Below are 16,581 nucleotides of genomic sequence, written 5' to 3' on the forward strand. Positions count from 1 at the left end.
TACATTCTGGTAGTATACATCATGTTCTAGAGGAATAACATGTATGAAACCAAGTGGTGCATTTAAAACTCATTGCTCAAAGGTTGAATAAAGCAGGCTTTATTTTAAGACATTACATGGACCCACTCCATCAGACCCCAGCCTTGGTCTGGCTGTTGGCTGGCAGTGGCTTGCCCATGTGGATCCCCACTGTGAGGCCACATTCTTTGCTGGCATATTTCTCTTTGACCTCAGGCTTCAGCAGGAAACCCTTCTCCTTGTCAAAGTAGTCCAAGGGAGCAAAGTACACAGGTGCTTCCCCACAGAGGTTTTGCAGTCGTGTGCGCCAGCCCTCCAGCATGGAGCTGCGAGATTCAGGAGAACCAGTAGCAGGATCCCAGAAGATCTGAGGGGCAAAAACCTGGAAGCCGCAGTAGTTCAGGATCCCGTTCTGCACACAGGGAGGAGCAGCTGTTACCACATGACAGATCATTTAATGCTTGGCTCGGTTTATAGTGAGACCTCACCTGCAGTGGCCACAGTGTGACATTGATGTCACCATTGATGCCAGTGTCACTGTACACAGATTCAGGACAGTCAGTGGTGAAGGACAGCATGGCTTTCTTGTCCTGGACAGAGAGCAAGGAGTGAGCAAAGAGGGAGAGGACACAGCCTGAACACAGACATGTTGGTGGAGCTCTCACCTTGAAGATCCCCTCACTGTACCATTTCTCCTGTGCGTAGGCAAAGCCCAACACCCGATCCATCCACCCCTTCATGATTGCAGGAACAGATGACCAGTACATGGGGAACTGGGAACACAGGTTTAATGGCCATTTTTAATGTGGACACTTGTCAGCTGACCACAAAGACATTTCCAGTCAGACACTACCTGAAAGATGACAAGGTCTGCCTCCTTGAGCTTCTCCTGCTCTTTTTTGATGTCATCTGCAAGTCTGCCCTCCTCTGATGCCAGTTTGATCTCCTTTGCATAGCAGAAGTTCTCAGCATCCTTCACTCCACCTGCAAATAAAGCTAATGTTTACACCTGAAGCACAATCAAAGCATTGCTATACCTGCAGGATATTTGTATACCAGTGATGTCCTCAGTAGTAGCAGCAGCTTTGAACTTCATGGCATACAGGTCAGACACCTCTACAGTGCAGCCTTGAGCAGTCAGAGCTGCCACAGCAGCATCTTTGGCAGCAGCATTGAAAGAGGCAGGGCTCTCATGGGCATACACAATCAGCACCTTCTTGGCTGCAAAATCAAAAATTAAATTAAAAAAAAATAGAAGTTTTGATAAAGTTCCAGTCATCGTACAAACCTTTCACTCTTCTTGTCAAAGATTATCAGCTTTGGCCAAACAGATTTCAGCAGTTACCAAGAAGAAAAAAAATCTTACCCATTCTCAAAACTGGCACACAATAGTAAATGATGAGTTTTCTGACTAACTGATGTAGTAAAAGAAAAAACTACTCATATTGAAGCAAAAACACAGTCTGCTGCTTTTATACTCACTTCAAGCACTACTTCACACAGGTGCTGTCAATCAGCAATCAGTCTCATGAGTCAGCCAGCTGGTACTGAGGTAAAATCTCTCAGGTTTCCCAGTTTGTATGGAAACTGGTGGAAGAATATGAGATTAACCTAAACCTTCAGCCCAGTTTAAACACAAGATGAATATATACCTCATATAATCATAATCATCTCAGTTTCACACACATCATTTTCCCATGGTGACTGTTGCCCAACTTGGCGAACCAATGATTTTCCTTACGCCCTGCAGTGTGGGAACCATTGGTATAAACTATACATAAGGACATAAAGGGTAAACACACATACACACACAAACAGCCAAAATTCTTTGACCTTGAAGGGAAAACTATTGGTTGACAAAAAAGTAGCAGAAGAAAGATATAATTCTGAGTTTGTTAACCTTTATTTTGAATGTTGCTCATTTTTTATGATGCTTTCAAAGTATCTTCAAATGTTGGCTTGGCATTTATCTGTTCTCAGAAGTTAAATATTAGCTCAAGTGTCTGCTCCAGGTGAGGCTTGAACTCACAACCTCGGCATTGCTCAGCCCGATACTGTCATATAAGTACCGCGCGCTAACCAATTGCGCCACTGGAGCACATGGGTAAAGCTTTTATTCCTTTCTCACTTCACTCAACTGATCTAAGGGGGAGGGGGGGTCAGTCACTTATAGAACAAACGCTTTACACTCTATTATATTTCAACAAATCTCATGCTTGTAGTCTATGACTACATATAGGATTAATCGATAGATGCATTGTAACCGCAGTCTGGCGAAGAAGTAGCGGCTAGCAGGTCCAGCGGGCATGTGGTGTGGAGGTTAGCCGGACAACTCGGAGCCAGTCAGTTAAATCGAACAACAGACCTTTATTTGAACATAAGACCATACAAGCCAGGTCTCCACGTCTCTACTCTGTCTATACATACACGTGCGGGATCAGTAGTCGCTGGCGCCAGCCCGTTACAAGGTTTCTCTGAACAGCGACGCGAGCAGCATGTAACGGCCACCGCCAGTGGCGGTCCTAGCCTGTTTGGCGCCCTGGGCGAACACTCCCTCTGGCGCCCCCCCCCCCACACACACACACACACACACACAGACAAAACTTATTAAGGATTGTACATTAACATAAAGCTGTTGTACACACACACACATATGAAGAGAGAGAGAGAGAGTATGCATAGTATGCAAACGGCTACCAAACAGCCATCATAATTCGGCATACGATGAGAACAGGACAAATCAACAATTGACAATGAATAATTAATATTAAAATCTGTAACAATGTATTGTTTGGAGTTTAGTCTGTTACTGTTGCTATTTTTACCATTTCTTCTTGGAGCAACTGTAACCCACATTATTTCCTTAGGGATTAATAAAGTATTCTGATTCTGATTGTTTCAGGATGACCTGCCATTATCCAATGACACATCTGCTTACCTGTATATTTTGCTCGTTTCTCCTCCTCTTCTTTTCTCTTTTTTCTAAACTGAGCACCTGATGGCTTTGAACTTTTCTTGTCCATCTTCCATTGGTTTTAATTTTGCACTCCAGTATGAACACCCATCCCCCAACCTGAGGATCACCACAACATGATCTAATAGACCTACACCTTAGTTCACAGATTCACTTTGTCTAAGGTGCATTTCTGAGATTTCACACAACCCAGGATTCAAATCATGAATACATAACGGGCTTGGATTTACAACATTATAAATGAAATGTGCTCTATTTGGAAGCAGCCGGCCCCCTCCCCTTTGTTGTGTGTGAGACTTTAAATCATCAAACTGTAAATTGATCCCTTTACCCCGAGTCCTAAAGTGTATATTTATTTTCTTACTCTTCTTATATTTATTGTTTGTTTACTTGCACTGCTGTAACTGGAGCCTCGTCGTCTCGTCTCTCTATATACTGGACTGTATGTAGCGCAGATGACAATAAAGTTTACTTTGACTTCAGCAGCAGGCGCACCGAGGGCTCTCGCGCTCACTTTTCGTGTATAGAATTTCGAAAAAACATCGGTGCAAATTATAAGTCTGTATCATGATGTCTCGTGTTTGTTGGTTTGTTTTTATTTTGTTTTATTTTGGGAGTTGGTTATTAGATGCTGCTCCAGCCAGCCAGAGAATCCCCCGCCCTCTCCTCCCTGTGCCGCAAGCAGCAGGCGCACCTCGCAAACGAAGGGCGCCCTTACTCCCAACAAATGGGCGATAGAAAACCCATCGGTGCCTATGACATTCCCAATATGCGCTGGCTGCCGTCGGGGCAGCATGAGTACGAGCAATTTTTTTCTTTTTTTTTTCCGATGCCCATGATGCCGCCCCGGGCAACCGCCCGTGTCGCCCGTATCTAAAACCGCTACTGGCCACCGCTATACTCCCACACCCACTAGGAGACTCACCCAACTACTACAATAGTAGGGCAACCCCCCTCCTAGTGGTACTATAATACAATAAGGGTTGTTACAGCATCCATTAATATATGCGGGAAATCAGTCTTTTTTTCTATACATCTATGTTACAAATGTTTTTTTTTCAGTCAGTACACATTTGTTTCAGATCATTTCTGTTTCCCTTTTTTCATATTTCACTTTTATTCTTTAATTTTCGTAGTTCTTAGTGTATTTTACCTAATAGATATGGAACTAATGGATAAAGAATTTAACCATGTGGCAATAAAGACTCTGTATCCCTGTATTCTACCGCAATATCATGAACTTCCATTTAGCAAAACTAAATTAAATGAATGAAAACTGAAGTCTGTGTCTACTTCTTTTCATATAAATGTGCTTTGCCTCAAATAAAATTTGCCTCTCTGTTATACTATTTCCCAGTAATGTATTAGAAGCAGTTAACTGTACTATTTGATCAACTTTCATGCATTTAAATTTGCTATTCTGACTTCCTTGGCTCCTACTTTTTAAAAAGTAGCTAAGTTAACGACACATAAATGTTGATTAGCCTTCAGTATAGTTAGCTTGCTGCCACTGCAGGAAAAGCCCATCGTTTCAATACTTCTCAATGTTTTTAGACTATAAAGTTTGACAGACTTAATTACAGTAGTGATGCCAATCTGGATCTCACTATATTTGGGGAGCAAATCCTTGCAGCATACTTGGTAGCCATAACAATGATTGGTCAAATCCTGGTAGGTGCAGCGAGAGGTGATTGGCTTCTACAGTTCTTGGTAGTGGAGGAGCACATGATTGGATAACTCTTGGTTGAATTTGGTAGATAAGTAAAGCCATTGGCTCCCACATGATGGATTTGCTTGACTAACCGGTGGCAGGGAGCAGCTCAGAGGTTAGAACCATGAACTGACGTACTTAGGACATGTTTTCTATTGTGTTGCAAATGTTTTTATTTAACCAGTGCTCAGTAATATATGACTTACAGATGTTCAGCATTAGGTGTAACGCTTAACAATGCAACATGTTCCTGTAATGATCTTAGTTTGTGCAGTGATGAAGAAAAAAAAAAAAAAATAACACTGTTGTACTAAATTAAATAAACAGTTGTGTCATTAAATCATAAAGGATTTTCAGTTATTTGCATGCCAGGTGAATAGAAATGCTGAAAAGCCTTCAGAACAAATATTGGAAAAGGAAAAACAAAATCTTTAAATATTACACATGCTTTACTCTCCCTGTGCACTCGCACCACAGTCAGCTGATTTAAGTTAGTGTAGGAGGAAAATCGTGGATCAGCCCACAGTGGCGATACACATTTTTACCTCACAAAAAGGCAACGGTAAAGTGTAAACCGCACTAGGACGGAAAGAACACATACTGCTAAAAGCGAGATCTTAAAGCTGCGTTCATGCCAAACCGAGCCAAAGCCTGTAGCATAGGCAGTGAGGAGCAATGAGGCTTGCAGTCACCTGATCTGCAGTAGCAGTCCGTTGTAAGTCTTTTTGGGCTTGCTTTCAACCTTGGTGTACGGTCGCCCCCCCCCCCCAAACACACACACATGTTTTTAATCAGAATAGGGATTTGCATTAGCATATAGAACATAGCCTTCCTGCTGTGGCATATTTCTCTTTGACCTCAGGCTTCAGCAGGAAACCCTTCTCCTTGTCAAAGTAGTCCAAGGGAGCAAAGTACATAGGTACTTCCCCACCGAGGCTTTGCAGTCGTGTGCGCCAGCCCTCCAGCATGGAGCTGCGAGATTCAGGTGAACCAGTAGCAGGATCCCAGAAGATCTGAGGGTCAAAAACCTGGAAGCCGCAGTAGTTCAGGATCCCGTTCTGCACACAGGGAGGAGCAGCTGTTACCACATGACAGATCATTTAATGCTTGGCTCTGTTTATAGTGAGACCTCACCTGCAGTGGCCACAGTGTGACATTGATGTCACCATTGATGCCGATGTCACCATTGATGCCAGTGTCACTGTACACAGATTCAGGACAGTCAGTGGTGAAGGACAGCATGGCTTTCTTGTCCTGGACAGAGAGCAAGGAGTGAGCAAAGAGGGAGAGGACACAGCCTGAACACACGTTGGTGGAGCTCTCACCTTGAAGATCCCCTCACTGTACCGCTTCTCCTGTGCGTAGGCAAAGCCCAACACCCGATCCATCCACCCCTTCATGATGGCAGGAACAGATGACCAATACATGGGGAACTGGGAACACAGGTTTAATGGTCATTTTTAATGTGGACACCTGTCAGCCGATCACAAAGACATTTCTAGTCAGACACTACCTGAAAGATGACAAGGTCTGCCTCCTTGAGCTTCTCCTGCTCTTTTTTGATGTCATCTGCAAGTCTGCCCTCCTCTGATGCCAGTTTGATCTCCTTTGCGTAGCAGAAGTTCTCAGCATTCTTCACTCCACCTGTGACAAAAATCCAGTCTTTGTATCTGAAGAACAATCAAAGCCAAAGCATTGCTATACCTGCAGGATATTTGTATACCAGTGATGTCCTCAGTAGTAGCAGCAGCTTTGAACTTCATGGCGTACAGGTCAGACACCTCTACAGTGCAGCCTTGAGCAGTCAGAGCTGCCACAGCAGCATCTTTGGCAGCAGCATTGAAAGAGGCAGGGCTCTCATGGGCATACACAATCAGCACCTTCTTGGCTGAAAAGCCAAAAAATAAATTAAAAAAAAAAAATACAAGTTTTGATAAAGTTCCAGTCAGCACAGAAACCTTTCACTCTTCTTGTCAAAGATTATCAGCTTTGACCAAACAAGTTTTAGCAATTACTAGGAAGAAAAATTCTTACCCATTCTCAAAACTGGTGCACAACAGTAAACTGTGAGTTTTCTGTCTAGCCGGTATAACAACAGAAAAATATGTCTATACTGGAGCAAAACACAGTCTGCTGCTTTTATACACACTTCAAGCACTACTTCACACAGGTGCTGTCAATCAGCAATAAACCTCATGAGTCAGCCAGCTGGTGGCAGTAATGCACCATTTTGCTGTTTGCCAATCAATAAGTATCAATGAATACTTTATTTATATAGCACATTTAAAGACCAGAGGTACACCAAAGTGCTTCTCAGTAGTAAAATATGAAATAAAATTAATTACATATGGGTACTATAGTAAAGTAGAAATACATTTCCAGACAAAAAAAAAGCACCACTTAACCCGTGAGTACTATGTTAAAAGAAATATTTCACACCTCGTGTAAAAGTTAGGTAAAATCAACACAGAAATATCAACTGGAAAAACCCACTAACACAATAGGTTAAAATTACAAAAAAATGCAATAAAAGTACAAAGTGTACATCCAATAAATCACTAACTAATCTAAAATGCAAGCTCAAATAAATAAGTTTTCAATCTTGTTTTAAAAGATTGAATAGATTCCGACGCGCGAATATCAGCTGGAAGACTGTTCCAGAGGTTAGGTGCAGCAATGGCAAAGGCACGATCACCTCTGGTTTTCAGCCGGGACCTAGGTTGCACCAAGAGCATTTGACTCGATGATCGAAGTGCTCTCCTATGAGTTTACAGGCTGAGAAGTTCAGTTAAATAGCAAGGCGCAATATTATTTACGATTTTGAATGAAAGCAATAAAATCTTAAAATCAATCCAATATTTCATGGGCAGCCAATGTAGGTCAGCAAGGATCGGGGTAATAGAATCAAACCTTCTAGTACCAGTTAAAAGGCGTGCCGCTGCATTTTGGACAAGTTGTAGTTTATGAAGAAGGGCAGATTGGAGGCCCAGGTAAAGGGAGTTGCAGTAGTCTAATCTTGAAGTAATAAATGTATGTGTAAGTTTTTCAAGATCCATTCGTGGTATTTAATGCTTAGCCTTAGATATTTGTCGTAGTTGGTAAAAGCTAGACTGTACTACAGAAGACACTTGTTTAAAGGAGCTGTCCAAAAGCACACCTAAGTTACGTACTGTATCAAAGAGGGAGGTAGCGAAGGGCCCAAATATATCAGCTAATTGTCCCCGAGGGATGTGGCTATCAAAGACAATAATTTCTGTTTTCTTTTCATTTAGAAAAAGGGAGTTACTCGATAACCAGCCTTTGATCTCCCTCATACAATCAAGAAAACAGCGTAGTGAAGACGTGGTATCGTCAGTCAGACAAAAATAGATTTGAATACCATCAGCATAAAAATGAAAAGAAATGTTATATTTGTCAAATATAGACCAAAGGTAGCATGTAGGCCTACAATGAGAACAACATAGCCAACTGCCAATAAACCCTATAAAGAAGTAGAAGAAGAATTTCTCTCAGGTTTCTCATTTTGTATGGAAACTCTTGAGATTAACCTAAACCTTCAGCCCAGTTTAAACACAAGATTAATATATACCTCATCTAATCATAATCATCTCAGTTTCACAGACATCATTTTCCCATGGTGATTGTTGCCCAACTTGGCGAACCAATGACTTGCCTTACGCCCTGCAGTGTGGGAATCATTGGTATAAACTATACATCAGGACATAAAAGGTACACACACATACACACACAGCCAAATTTCTCTGACTTTGGAAGAATGTCCCTATCTTGATGGTTAATAGCTCCCATTGAAAATAAACAGAAACAAAACTAGCAGGACAAACATACAGAGGTATAATTCTGGGTTGCTTAATGTTTATTTTGCATGCTGCTCATTTTTAAAGAGGCTAGAAAATTGGTTGGCATTTTTAGTGTACTCAGTATTTATCTGGTCTTGCCAGATAAACATTAGCTCAAAGTTTCTGCTCCAGGTGAGGCTTGAACTCACAACCTCGGCATTGCTCAGCCCAATACTGTCATATAAGTACCGCGCGCTAACCGATTGCGCCACTGGAGCACATGCACACAGCATTTATTCCTTTCTCCCTTCATTCAATAGGTGTATGGGAAAAAATCATTTCAATACTTCTCAATGTTTTTATACTATAAACTTTAACAGACTTAATTACAGTATTGATGCCAATCAGGATCTACCTGTATTTGGGGAGCAAATCCTGGCAGCATTGTTGGTAGTCATAACAATGATTGGTCAAATCCTAGTAGGTGCAGCGTTAGATGATTGGCTTTTACAGTTCTTGGTAGTGGAGGAGCACATGATTGGCTAAATCTTGCTAGATTCTCATGTGATGGATTTGCAGGACTAACAGGTGGCAGGGAAAAGCTCAGAGGTTGGACACATGAACTGGTTTACTTCGGAAAACATTTTCTAGTCCTGCCACTGACATCTTCTCTCCTGAATGAATTGTGGTTATCTTTGAAAAAAAAGAAGTAAATACTTTTGATATCGGTTGCAGCTGCCTACATGATTTTCTTTGTCATGAGCATTTCTCGTGAGGTAAAGAACAAACTAAAGAGGAGTCAACTCTCATTATGGTTTAAATAGCTGTGATTTTCCACCATTTGATTTAAAAACAGAAAAAGCCTCTCAGATGAGAGGTGAAACACCTTCATGAAAATTAAAGTATTTACTTTCCAAGCTCCTTAGTCAAACTAAAGAACTAAGTGTAAACTGGCATTTAATTTCTGTTTTCTCTTACTTTCCATATCCAAACAAACATTGGATCTAATGTTTTCAGGCTGACAGCTTGTAGGAATAACAGAGACAAAGGATGTGAGCTAAGGCTTATAGGCTAAGGACACCAACTGATTGACTGCACCCATTTCTAGTCTTGTCCTCGTTTGTACCTATGTAATGGTGAGTAGCTTATGAGGTTTTAAAAAAAAAAAAAAAAAAAAAAAAACCACTCATTTAAATGTGTCGTTTTTGATATGACTATTCTGTTTAGCAGAGGGATTTGCCTTTTGACCACTACAAGGCAACTGTGGTACTGGGTTCCCACACCCTCACATTACAGTGTAGTGCTGAGGTTTTTAACTTGGAAATTAAGCTCATTCCTCCCCTTGATAAAATACTGAATTCCAGCAGCGGTGCTACTGGCAGAGAAACAGTACCTGTACAGGAAAGAGGCAATCAAGTGTTCCCAAGTAAACCATGAAACTGATGACACCATCACGTTATAGATGGTGTAGTGAGCTGGGTTGATCAAGCTGTCACTCAGCATGCTAATGTGGAGAAGCTAACCGAATTGACCATGCATTGCATCAGTTTTTGTGCAGTGCCAAGTTACCATTGCCAGCTCACATTTCTAGTAGGCAAAGCGCCAAGCATCAATTTGGTCAGTGTTGGATAAGGACACCTGTCTTGAAAGCTTACCGAGCATCCTGTTATGCAAATCAACCATTTTCTAGATGGTTGAACTGTATGAAACCAAGTGGTGCATTTAAAACTCATTGCTCAAACTGAAGTTACAATAAAGCAGCCTTTTTATTGCAGCACACATTTTAGGACCAAGACATTACATGGACCCACTCCATCTTCAGACCCCGGCCTTGGTCTGGCTGTTGGCTGGCAGTGGCTTGCCCATGTGGATCCCCACTGTGAGGCCACATTCTTTGCTGGCATATTTCTCTTTGACCTCAGGCTTCAGCAGGAAACCCTTCTCCTTGTCAAAGTAGTCCAAGGGAGCAAAGTACACAGGTGCTTCCCCACAGAGGTTTTGCAGTCGTGTGCGCCAGCCCTCCAGCATGGAGCTGCGAGATTCAGGAGAAGCAGTAGCAGGATCCCAGAAGATCTGAGGGGCAAAAACCTGGAAGCCGCAGTAGTTCAGGATCCCGTTCTGCACACAGGGAGGAGCAGCTGTTACCACATGACAGATCATTTAATGCTTGGCTCGGTTTATAGTGAGACCTCACCTGCAGTGGCCACAGTGTGACATTGATGTCACCACTGATGCCAGTGTCACTGTACACAGATTCAGGACAGTCAGTGGTGAAGGACAGCATGGCTTTCTTGTCCTGGACAGAGAGCAAGGAGTGAGCAAAGAGGGAGAGGACACAGCCTGAACACAGACATGTTGGTGGAGCTCTCACCTTGAAGATCCCCTCACTGTACCGCTTCTCCTGTGCATAGGCAGAGCCCAACACCCGATCCATCCACCCTTTCATGATTGCAGGAACAGATGACCAGTACATGGGGAACTGGGAACACAGGTTTAATGGTCATTTTTAATGTGGACACCCTTTAGCCGATTAAAGACATTTCCAGTCAGACACTACCTGAAAGATGACAAGGTCTGCCTCCTTGAGCTTCTCCTGCTCTTTTTTGATGTCATCTGCAAGTCTGCCCTCCTCTGATGCCAGTTTGATCTCCTTTGCATAGCAGAAGTTCTCAGCATCCTCCACTCCACCTGCAAATAAAGCTGATGTTTACATTTTAAAAACAATCCAAACCTAAGCATTGCTATACCTGCAGGATATTTGTATACCAGTGATGTCCTCAGTAGTAGCAGCAGCTTTGAACTTCATGGCGTACAGGTCAGACACCTCTACAGTGCAGCCTTGAGCAGTCAGAGCTGCCACAGCAGCATCTTTGGCAGCAGCATTGAAAGAGGCAGGGCTCTCATGGGCATACACGATCAGCACCTTCTTGGCTGCAAAATCAAAAATTAAATTTAAAAAAATACAAGTTTTGATAAGTTCCAGTCAGCACACAAACCTTTCACTCTTCTTGTCAAAGACTATCAGCTTTGGCCAAACAGATTTCAGCAGTTACCAAGAAGAAAAAAAATCTTACCCATTCTCAAAACTGGCACACAATAGTAAATGATGAGTTTTCTGACTAACTGATGTAGTAAAAGAAAAAACTACTCATATTGAAGCAAAAACACAGTCTGCTGCTTTTATACACACTTCAAGCACTACTTCACACAGGTGCTGTCAATCAGCAATCAGTCTCATGAGTCAGCCAGCTGGTACTGAGGTAAAATCTCTCTGGTTTCTCATTTTGTATGGAAACTGGTGGAAGAATATGAGAGTAACCTAAACCTTCAGCCCAGTTTAAACACAAGATGAATATATACCTCATATAATCATAATCATCTCAGTTTCACACACATCATTTTCCCATGGTGATTGTTGCCCAACTTGGCGAACCAATGATTTTCCTTACGCCCTGCAGTGTGGGAATCATTGGTATAAACTATACATCAGGACATAAAGGGTAAACACACATACAGCCAAAATTCTTTGACCTTGAAGGAAAAACTATATCTTGATGGTTAATAGCTCGCATTGGTTGACAAAAAAGTAGCAGAAGAAAGATATAATTCTGAGTTTGTTAACCTTTATTTTGAATGTTGCTCATTTTTTATGATGCTTTCGAAGTATCGTCAAATGTTGGCTTGGTATTTATCTGTTCTCAGAAGTTAAATATTAGCTCAAGTGTCTGCTCCAGGTGAGGCTTGAACTCACAACCTCGGCATTGCTCAGCCCAATACTGTCATATAAGTACCGTGCGCTAACCGATTGCGCCACTGGAGCACATGGGTAAAGCCTTTATTCCTTTCTCACTTCATTCAGTTGGTCTAATGGAAAAAAGGGAGACAGTAACAACTTACTCAGTCATTCATAGAACGAATACTTTACACTATACTATATTGCCACAAATCTCATGCTTATGGTCTACGTACTATATATAGGATTCATGGAAAGTTCGTTGTATTAATATATGTGGGAAATCAGTCTTTTTTCTATACATCTATGTTACAAATGTTGTTTTTTTCAGTCTGTACACATTTGTTTTAGATCATTTCTGTTTCCCTTTTTTCATATTTCACTTTTATTCTTTAATTGTGATGTTTTTAGTGTATTTTACTAATAGATATGGAAATAATGGATAAAGAATTTAACCATGTGGCAATAAAGGCTTATCTCTGTATTTTACCTCTGTATCCTGAACTCCTATTTTCCAAAACTAAAGTAGATTAAAGAAAACTGAAGTCTGAGTGTACTTTTCATGTAAATGAGTAAATGAAATGTGCTTCTGTTATACTATTTCCTAATAATGTGTGAGCAGCAATTAACTATACTAATGGACTTAAAGGCACACATTTCATTACTATTCTCACTTCCTTGGCTCTTACTTTTTAAAAAGTAGCTAAGTGAACTACATATAAATGTTGATTAGCCTCCAGTATGATTAGCTCGCTACCACTGCAGGAAAAGCCCATCATTTCAATACTTCTCAATGTTTTTATACTATAAACTTTAACAGACTTAATTACAGTATTGATGCCAATCAGGATCTACCTGTATTTGGGGAGCAAATCCTGGCGGCATTCTTGGTAGCCATAACAATGATTGGTCAAATCCTAGTAGGTGCAGTGGGAGGTGATTGGCTTCTACAATTCTTCAAAGTGGAGGAGCACATGATTGGCTAAATGTTGGTAGATTCTCATGTGATGGATTTGCAGGACTAACAGGTGGCAGGGAAAAGCTCAGAGGTTGGACACATGAACTGGTTTACTTAGGAAAACATCTTCTCTCCTGAATGAATTGTGGTTATCTTCGAAAAAAAAGTAAATACCTTTGATATCCTTTGATGTTGGTTGCAGCTGCCTACATGATTTTCTTTGTCATGAGCATTTCTTGTGAGGTAAAGAACTAAAGAGCTGTCAACTCCCATTATGGTTTAAATAGCTGCGATTTTCCACCATTTGATTTAACTAGAAAAAGCCTCTCAGATGAGAGGTGAAACACCTTCATGAAAATTAGTTTTTACTTTCCTTCCAAGCTCCTTAGTCAAACTAAAGAACTAAATGTAAACTGGCATTTAATTTCTTTTAGAAATTAAGACTTTTAGGCTGACAGCTTGTAGGAACAACAAAGGCAAAGAATGTGAGTTAAGGCTCATAGGTTAAGAACACCAACTGATTGACTGCACCCATTTCTAGTCTTGTCCTCGTTTGTACCTATGTAATGGTGAGTAGCTTATGAGGTTTTTAAAGAAAAAAAAAACTCATTTAAATGTGTCGTTTTTGATATGACTATTCTGTTTAGCAGAGGGATTTGCCTTTTGACCACTACAAGGCAATTGTGGTACTGGGTTCCCACACCCTCACATTACAGTGTAGGGCTGAGCTTTTTACTTGGAAATTGAGCTCATCCCTCCCCTTGATAAAATACTGATAATTCCAGCAGCGGTGCTACTGGCAGAGAAACAGTACCTGTACAGGAAAGAGGCAATCAAGTGTTCCCAAGTAAACCATGAAACTGATGACACCATCACGTTATAGATTGTGTAGTGAGCTGGGTTGATCAAGCTGTCACTCAGCATGCTAATGTGGAGAAGCTAACCAAATTGACCATGCATTGCATCAGTGTACAGTTCCATGTTATCACCTCCAGCTCACATTTCCGGTAGGCAACAAAGCCCCAAGCATCAATTTGGTCAGTGTTGGATGAAGACACCAGTCTTGAAAGCCTACACAGAAAGCTTGGTGTCCTGTGAAGTATATGTACCATTTTCTAGATGGTTGAACTGTATGAAACCAAGTGGTACATTTAAAACTCACTGCTCAAACTGAAGTTACAATAAAGCAGCATTTTTATTGCAGCATACAGTTTAGGACCAAGACATTACATGGGCCCACTCCATCTTCAGACCCCGGCCTTGGTCTGGCTGTTGGCCGGCAGTGGCTTGCCCATGTGGATCCCCACTGTGAGGCCACATTCTTTGCTGGCAAATTTCTCTTTGACCTCAGGCTTCAGCAGGAAACCCTTCTCCTTGTCAAAGTAGTCCAAGGGAGCAAAGTACACAGGTGCTTCCCCACAGAGGTTTTGCAGTCGTGTGCGCCAGCCCTCCAGCATGGAGCTGCGAGATTCAGGAGAATCAGTAGCAGGATCCCAGAAGATCTGAGGGGCAAAAACCTGGAAGCCGCAGTAGTTCAGGATCCCGTTCTGCACACAGGGAGGAGCAGCTGTTACCACATGACAGATCATTTAATGCTTGGCTCTGTTTATAGTGAGACCTCACCTGCAGTGGCCACAGTGTGACATTGATGTCACCATTGATGCCAGTGTCACTGTACACAGATTCAGGACAGTCAGTGGTGAAGGACAGCATGGCTTTCTTGTCCTGGACAGAGAGCAAGGAGTGAGCAAAGAGGGAGAGGACACAGCCTGAACACACACATGTTGGTGGAGCTCTCACCTTGAAGATCCCCTCACTGTACCGCTTCTCCTGTGCGTAGGCAAAGCCCAACACCCGATCCATCCACCCCTTCATGATTGCAGGAACAGATGACCAGTACATGGGGAACTGGGAACACAGGTTTAATGGTCATTTTGATGTGGACAGCCTTCAGCTGACAGCAAAGACATTTCCAGTCAGATACTACCTGAAAGATGACAAGGTCTGCCTCCTTGAGCTTCTCCTGCTCTTTTTTGATGTCATCTGCAAGTCTGCCCTCCTCTGATGCCAGTTTGATCTCCTTTGCATAGCAGAAGTTCTCAGCATCCTTCACTCCACCTGCAAATAAAGCTGATGTTTACACCTGAAGCACAAAGCATTGCTATACCTGCAGGATATTTGTATACCAGTGATGTCTTCAGTAGTAGCAGCAGCTTTGAACTTCATGGCGTACAGGTCAGACACCTCTACAGTGCAGCCTTGAGCAGTCAGGGCTGCCACAGCAGCATCTTTGGCAGCAGCATTGAAGGAGGCAGGGCTCTCATGGGCATACACAATCAGCACCTTCTTGGATTTGATAGAGCTCCAGTCACATCACAAACATTTCCCATTGACTCTCAAAGGAAACAGCCAAAACAGAAACCAAATACTTTCACAATCAGAGACCAAACAAGTTTCAGCAGTTACCAGGAAGAAAACCTCTTACCCATTCTCAAAACTGGTGCACAACTGTAACTGAAGAGTTTTCTGTCTAGCCGATGTAGGAACAGAAAAAAAAAAAAAAAATCCTCATATTGAAGCAAAACACAGCCTGCTGCTTTTATACACGCTTCGAGCACTACTTCACACAGGTGCTGTCAATCAGCAATCAGGCTCATGAGTCAGCCAGCTGGTGCCGAGGGATTTTCACTCAGGTTTCCTATTTATTACTAAAACTGGAAAATATTTTAGTGGGAGTAACAGTCAGACTAAACTGAATGTTCATCCCAGTTGAAACACAGCATAAATGTATAACAGTTCATTATATTCATTCTGTTTTTCAATTTCCTCTTATAAATAATATTCACCTCAGTTTCTCTCCATCAATTACTGTGATGATTGGTATTAAACTTGGACCAATGTTGGATGTTTGACCAAGTCCTGCAGTCTTAGAACCACTGATATAAACTATACAAGAGGACACAAACACACACACACTAATGCTTTATTTTTTAAATCATTATTAGGAACGTTTATAATAATTTCTAAAGGTGTTCTACAGTGCCATCATGTGGTCATGGTTTAAGTCATCATAATGCTTACGAAACCAGACAGTGTTTTATATCTTATTCTGAAAATATATACTCTGTGTAAAAATAGGCATACTCTGTGTAATTAGTCTGTTTTATTGGATTCTCGTTGTATATTTAAGGAGCATGCCTTCCATTACACTGAGAATCAACATTTAATTATACAATTTCCCAGTTAATTTTGTAATGGGTGCAGTTTCAATGCTTCAGCAGGTAAATATGACAGTCCAGAGGTGACACTGAAATGTTATAAATATACCAAAGAACCAAAGAAAGAAACTGAGAAGAAAAGCTAAATGAAAAAGGACAGTAAGTATTTTGC

General features: G+C 41.6%; 4 protein-coding genes and 3 non-coding genes across 10 annotated transcripts; all 7 read right to left on the reverse strand.

Moving 5' to 3' along the window:
• Nucleotides 1–83: 83 nt before the first annotated feature.
• Nucleotides 84–1,517, reverse strand: LOC116328820 (NAD(P)H dehydrogenase [quinone] 1-like). Its single transcript, XM_031750701.2, has 6 exons — nucleotides 1,385–1,517; nucleotides 1,075–1,239; nucleotides 872–1,002; nucleotides 684–791; nucleotides 507–608; nucleotides 84–430 (listed from the first exon to the last, which is right to left on the reverse strand). Exons 1-6 carry the CDS (start codon nucleotides 1,386–1,388, stop codon nucleotides 131–133), a joined length of 810 nt encoding a protein of 269 aa, XP_031606561.2. The 5' UTR covers nucleotides 1,389–1,517; the 3' UTR covers nucleotides 84–130.
• A 505-nt stretch (nucleotides 1,518–2,022) lies between these two features.
• On the reverse strand, nucleotides 2,023–2,116 carry trnai-uau. The gene is made up of 2 exons: nucleotides 2,079–2,116; nucleotides 2,023–2,058 (listed from the first exon to the last, which is right to left on the reverse strand). It is a non-coding gene; the product is annotated as a tRNA-Ile (tRNA).
• A 2,742-nt stretch (nucleotides 2,117–4,858) lies between these two features.
• Nucleotides 4,859–6,873, reverse strand: LOC120432715 (ribosyldihydronicotinamide dehydrogenase [quinone]-like). The gene is made up of 6 exons (XM_039616482.1): nucleotides 6,738–6,873; nucleotides 6,427–6,591; nucleotides 6,217–6,347; nucleotides 6,029–6,136; nucleotides 5,838–5,957; nucleotides 4,859–5,761 (listed from the first exon to the last, which is right to left on the reverse strand). Exons 1-6 carry the CDS (start codon nucleotides 6,739–6,741, stop codon nucleotides 5,513–5,515), a joined length of 777 nt encoding a protein of 258 aa, XP_039472416.1. The 5' UTR covers nucleotides 6,742–6,873; the 3' UTR covers nucleotides 4,859–5,512.
• A 1,811-nt stretch (nucleotides 6,874–8,684) lies between these two features.
• trnai-uau lies at nucleotides 8,685–8,778 on the reverse strand. Its single transcript has 2 exons — nucleotides 8,741–8,778; nucleotides 8,685–8,720 (listed from the first exon to the last, which is right to left on the reverse strand). It is a non-coding gene; the product is annotated as a tRNA-Ile (tRNA).
• Nucleotides 8,779–10,242: 1,464 nt separating this feature from the next.
• Nucleotides 10,243–11,729, reverse strand: LOC116328788 (NAD(P)H dehydrogenase [quinone] 1-like). Of its 2 annotated transcripts, none has more exons than XM_039616476.1 (6): nucleotides 11,575–11,729; nucleotides 11,267–11,431; nucleotides 11,058–11,188; nucleotides 10,872–10,979; nucleotides 10,695–10,796; nucleotides 10,243–10,618 (listed from the first exon to the last, which is right to left on the reverse strand). In XM_039616476.1, the coding sequence occupies exons 1-6, from the start codon at nucleotides 11,576–11,578 to the stop codon at nucleotides 10,319–10,321; spliced, it is 810 nt and encodes a 269-aa protein (XP_039472410.1). In that variant the 5' UTR covers nucleotides 11,579–11,729; the 3' UTR covers nucleotides 10,243–10,318. The 2 variants fall into 2 exon arrangements, with proteins under 2 accessions (XP_039472410.1, XP_039472409.1); XM_039616475.1 differs by having other exon boundaries at nucleotides 11,058–11,200.
• Nucleotides 11,730–12,226: 497 nt separating this feature from the next.
• Nucleotides 12,227–12,320, reverse strand: trnai-uau. Its single transcript has 2 exons — nucleotides 12,283–12,320; nucleotides 12,227–12,262 (listed from the first exon to the last, which is right to left on the reverse strand). It is a non-coding gene; the product is annotated as a tRNA-Ile (tRNA).
• Nucleotides 12,321–14,362: 2,042 nt separating this feature from the next.
• Nucleotides 14,363–15,819, reverse strand: LOC120441435 (NAD(P)H dehydrogenase [quinone] 1-like). Of its 3 annotated transcripts, none has more exons than XM_039616478.1 (6): nucleotides 15,677–15,819; nucleotides 15,378–15,537; nucleotides 15,179–15,309; nucleotides 14,992–15,099; nucleotides 14,815–14,916; nucleotides 14,363–14,738 (listed from the first exon to the last, which is right to left on the reverse strand). In XM_039616478.1, the coding sequence occupies exons 2-6, from the start codon at nucleotides 15,415–15,417 to the stop codon at nucleotides 14,439–14,441; spliced, it is 681 nt and encodes a 226-aa protein (XP_039472412.1). In that variant the 5' UTR covers nucleotides 15,418–15,537; nucleotides 15,677–15,819; the 3' UTR covers nucleotides 14,363–14,438. The 3 variants fall into 3 exon arrangements, with proteins under 3 accessions (XP_039472412.1, XP_039472411.1, XP_039472413.1); XM_039616477.1 differs by having other exon boundaries at nucleotides 15,378–15,542; nucleotides 15,677–15,703; XM_039616479.1 differs by having other exon boundaries at nucleotides 15,378–15,534; nucleotides 15,677–15,692.
• Between the last annotated feature and the right edge of the window lie 762 nt (nucleotides 15,820–16,581).

This window comes from Oreochromis aureus, linkage group 8 (assembly GCF_013358895.1).
Source record: "Oreochromis aureus strain Israel breed Guangdong linkage group 8, ZZ_aureus, whole genome shotgun sequence".
NCBI classification, from domain to species: Eukaryota; Metazoa; Chordata; class Actinopteri; order Cichliformes; family Cichlidae; genus Oreochromis; species Oreochromis aureus.

Bases quoted from the DNA above. Each gene is read 5' to 3' on its own strand.
- LOC120432715 (XM_039616482.1), bottom strand. The intron at 5,958-6,028 runs GTGAGAGCTCCA...CTCTCTGTCCAG, and splicing joins ACAGTGAGGGGATCTTCAAG to GACAAGAAAGCCATGCTGTC. The intron at 5,762-5,837 runs GTGAGGTCTCAC...CCCTGTGTGCAG, and splicing joins TCACACTGTGGCCACTGCAG to AACGGGATCCTGAACTACTG.
- LOC120441435 (XM_039616477.1), bottom strand. The intron at 15,310-15,377 runs GTATACAAATAT...CTTTATTTGCAG, and splicing joins TACTACTGAAGACATCACTG to GTGGAGTGAAGGATGCTGAG. The intron at 14,917-14,991 runs GTGAGAGCTCCA...CTCTCTGTCCAG, and splicing joins ACAGTGAGGGGATCTTCAAG to GACAAGAAAGCCATGCTGTC.
- LOC116328820 (XM_031750701.2), bottom strand. The intron at 1,003-1,074 runs GTATACAAATAT...CTTTATTTGCAG, and splicing joins TACTACTGAGGACATCACTG to GTGGAGTGAAGGATGCTGAG. The intron at 609-683 runs GTGAGAGCTCCA...CTCTCTGTCCAG, and splicing joins ACAGTGAGGGGATCTTCAAG to GACAAGAAAGCCATGCTGTC.
- LOC116328788 (XM_039616475.1), bottom strand. The intron at 10,797-10,871 runs GTGAGAGCTCCA...CTCTCTGTCCAG, and splicing joins ACAGTGAGGGGATCTTCAAG to GACAAGAAAGCCATGCTGTC. The intron at 10,619-10,694 runs GTGAGGTCTCAC...CCCTGTGTGCAG, and splicing joins TCACACTGTGGCCACTGCAG to AACGGGATCCTGAACTACTG.